The sequence below is a fragment of the Chelonoidis abingdonii genome, unplaced genomic scaffold (assembly GCF_003597395.2).
Source record: "Chelonoidis abingdonii isolate Lonesome George unplaced genomic scaffold, CheloAbing_2.0 scaffold0415, whole genome shotgun sequence".
Taxonomy (NCBI): Eukaryota; Metazoa; Chordata; order Testudines; family Testudinidae; genus Chelonoidis; species Chelonoidis abingdonii.
The window spans coordinates 21574-25061 of NW_027424676.1; the positions used below are offsets into that span (position 1 = coordinate 21574).

The 3488-nt window shown below is 43.0% G+C and overlaps 1 protein-coding gene across 1 annotated transcript; it reads left to right on the forward strand.

Moving 5' to 3' along the window:
- The first annotated feature begins 553 nt into the window (after positions 1-553).
- On the forward strand, positions 554-1531 carry LOC116825428 (olfactory receptor 10C1-like). The gene has a single exon (XM_032781437.1). The coding sequence runs from the start codon at positions 554-556 to the stop codon at positions 1529-1531; it is 978 nt and encodes a 325-aa protein (XP_032637328.1).
- Positions 1532-3488: the final 1957 nt, after the last annotated feature.

The following is a 3488-nucleotide window of genomic DNA, read 5'->3' on the forward strand; positions in this document are numbered from 1 at the left end:
AACTAGCTGCCCGAGCCCAATCTCATCTGCAATCCTAGGTACATATACAGGTGGCCTTCTCAAAGGGCTGTGTGTACTGCCATGTTCTCACTGCTAACTGTATTCTACTACCTTGACGACCAAAGCTAGTGCATGTACATCTATCCAAGCTGGGAATGACACCTCTCAGCTGCATGGGAGATGTATCCACGTTTTTTCATTTACAGTCTATTGATTTTTTGTTATATCTTCTAGATTTCTTGATATGACACTGATAACATAAAGATATTTCAAAATCCCAGCCTAAAAGTTTTTCTTTAAAGTTCAAGAGAGATTCAAGGAGGTAGAAGGGACGTTTCTGCAATTCCATAGGCTCTTAGTTCACCTATATTGGAAGCTCAACCTCTTAATTATATGAGCCTTCCTCTGTTTTATGACAGCTTCACTTTTCTGGTAGAGAGATGGTACGGTACGAGGTTACTCGCTCTTGGTTTCACCTAGTGTAATTGACAGCACAACCTGACTGTGTGCACCCCATCAATACCTAATGATTTTCTTTTTATAGATACATATTATGGGAAAAGGAGAAGGAAGAAACCAATCACTCATCATGGAATTCATCCTCTTAGGGTTTGGGAATGTCTCTGAACTGCAGCCCCTTCTCTTCCTCGTGTTTCTAGTGATCTATGTTGTGACTGTGGCAGGGAACATCCTCATTGTTGCGCTAATTGTGACTGATCAGCACCTTCACATCTCCATGTACTTCTTCCTGGGGAACTTGTCCTTCCTGGAGATCTGCTACAGCTCCACCCTCCTACCCAGGCTGCTGGCCAGTCTCCTGACTGGTGACAGAACCATTTCTATTAAGGGCTGCATTCTGCAAACATATTTCTTTGGTATCCTGACAGCTACAGAATCTCTGCTGCTCGCGGCAATGTCTTATGATCGGTATTTAGCGATATGCAATCCACTCCGCTATGCTGCTCTGATGAATGGCAGGATTTGTTACCAGCTAATGGCAGGGTCCTGGATAAGTAGCTTTCTAGGCTGCACCACAATAAATATTTTCTTGCTCAAATCAAAGTTTTGTGATTCCAAAGAAATTGAACATTTCTTTTGTGATTTTTCACCCATGACACAGCTGTCCTGTGGAGACATCCAGACTCTGCAACTGGTGACATTTACTATTGCTGCCATAGAGGCACGTGTACCATTTCTACTGACCCTGACAGCCTGCATTTGTATCATCACCACCATCCTGAGAATCCCGTCTATCACAGGGAGGCAAAAGGCCTTTTCCACCTGCTCCTCTCACCTCATTGTGGTTATAGTTTACTATGGGACGCTGATTACTGTCTATGTGGTTCCAACAGCTGACAATCAAAAGGTCCTACACAAACTATTCTCTGTCTTCTACACAGTCCTGACTCCCATGATCATCCCTGTAATCTACAGCCTGAGAAACAAGGAGATCAATGAGGCCCTGAGAAAAACTGTTCTTAAACTAGTTGCTTTCAGAAACAGGCATGGAAGCTTAAAGGACAAATTTTAGCATACAGTAACTCGTCGCTTAATGTTGTAGTTATGTTCCTGAAAAATGCGACTTTAAATGAAACAATGTTAAGCATATCCAATTTCCCCATAGGAATTAATGTAAATAGGGGGGCTTAGGTTCCAGGGAATTTTTTTTATTTTATATATATTATATAAATTTATATTATACTCTGTGTGTGTGTATATGTGTATGTATATATATATATATATATTGTATCATATATATAATATATGTTTTAAACAAACATTGAATATTGTACACAGCAATGATGATTGGCTGAAAGTTTGGTTGCAGGTGTGGTGCGTCAGAGGAGGTTATATTTCGCAGGGAATGCCTTACTGCTAAATGATGAAACTAGCACTGGCTGAGCCTCCAGGTTGACACGTTGCTGTTAATGGTAGCCTCACACTCTACAAAGCGGCAGGAATGGAGGGGAGAGGAGACAGCGTGGCAGACAGAATTACACAGAGACACCCTGTGGTGGGGGGTGGGAGAGAAAGAAAAGCTGCTGCAATTGCCTCGTTAAGTATGCTGACCCCACTCTAAATACATTGCCTTTAAAAAGATCCAGAAGTTGAGATAGTAGCAGCAGCCAGCAAACTCTCTCCATCCTGAGCCCTATATTGTCCCCACCCTGCTCTTTGTGGAGAAGGGGTAAGCGGGGGGCAGAAGCATGGGGGAGGGGGACAACCTAACATTAGCTCCCCTCATCCCCCTCCCCTGCACAGCAAGCAGGAGGCTCCCGGCAGCAGCTTCAAGGCAGAGGGCAGGAGCAGCACATGACAGTGTGGGGAGAGACAGCAGGACTGCTGGCAATTGCTTGCCAGCTGGGCAGCTGCTGCCCAGTAAACTTAGGGGAGTGGGGAGCTGATGGGGGCTGCCAGTCCACCCTGGTTCCAAGCCCCTCCCAGCTAGCTCCAAGAGGCTGCTCTTCCTGCAAGCAGTGGACAAAGCAGGCAGCTGCCAAACAACAGTATAAGGGAACATAGCGCAACTTTAAATGAGCATGTTCTCTAACTGATCAGCAGCATAACATCGAAATAACGTTAACTGGGATGACTTTAAGTCAGGAGTTACTGTATAGTAAAATAGAGATGAACTGATATAGTTTCTTAGTCATGGCCCATTTGAGTCCTTGAGAACAGAATTACCCCTCATTTACCTTACTTCATCTTTCTTTCTTTTACTCTGATACTTTTTCAGCATTAATCTTTCATGCATTTAATACACATTTCTTTATACAAAACTTGACACTGTAAGAGATTTTTTATGAAAAATATTTTTTTGTCTAGAAACACATTTCAATAAAGCACTTTGCTTCATGCCTCCAGACATTCATCCGTACATGAACACTAGTGCCCAAATTCTGCAAGGAGCTTAACATCTTTTGAGTGGTTCTGGATCTCTTCCACTCCCACTGAAGTGAATGACATTCATTCTCCACTGATTAGGATCCTCTGTTGTCAATTTTCAGAGTGGTAGCTGTGTTAGTCTGTATCAGCAAAAACAAATATACAAGATAGCCAAATACAATACAGTTTGATAAGCAAGTCGTAGAATATTTAAACAGGGGAGAAGATTCAATTTTGTTATCAGGCTCAGGCTCACTCCAGTCCCTATATCAACGACTCAGGTGATCGTTCTTAGTTTGCATACTCAATCCAGCTCACCCCTGCGCAGTTTCTCCCTTTGGGGCTGGTTTTGAAGCTTTTCTGTTGCAAAAATTAGCCACCCAACCAGGTCTCTTGAATGACCAGACAGACTCCACGAGAAACGCTGAGGCCGGAATGTATCAATAGATCAATCATCTTAGGTCTTGAATAGGGACTGGGCAATCTCTGGCGAGCCCCATATAACAAACATTGAACTATCTCCTCTCTGTAAGTGGATCTCGACGACTCTCTTAATCAACTGTCTCGTACACTGATTACTACTGGTCAAAAAGTTTTTTTCT

Excerpts from the sequence above, each read along its gene's own strand:
- LOC116825428 (XM_032781437.1), top strand. The coding sequence starts at position 554 with ATGGGAAAAGGAGAAGGAAGAAACCAATCACTCATCATGGAATTCATC.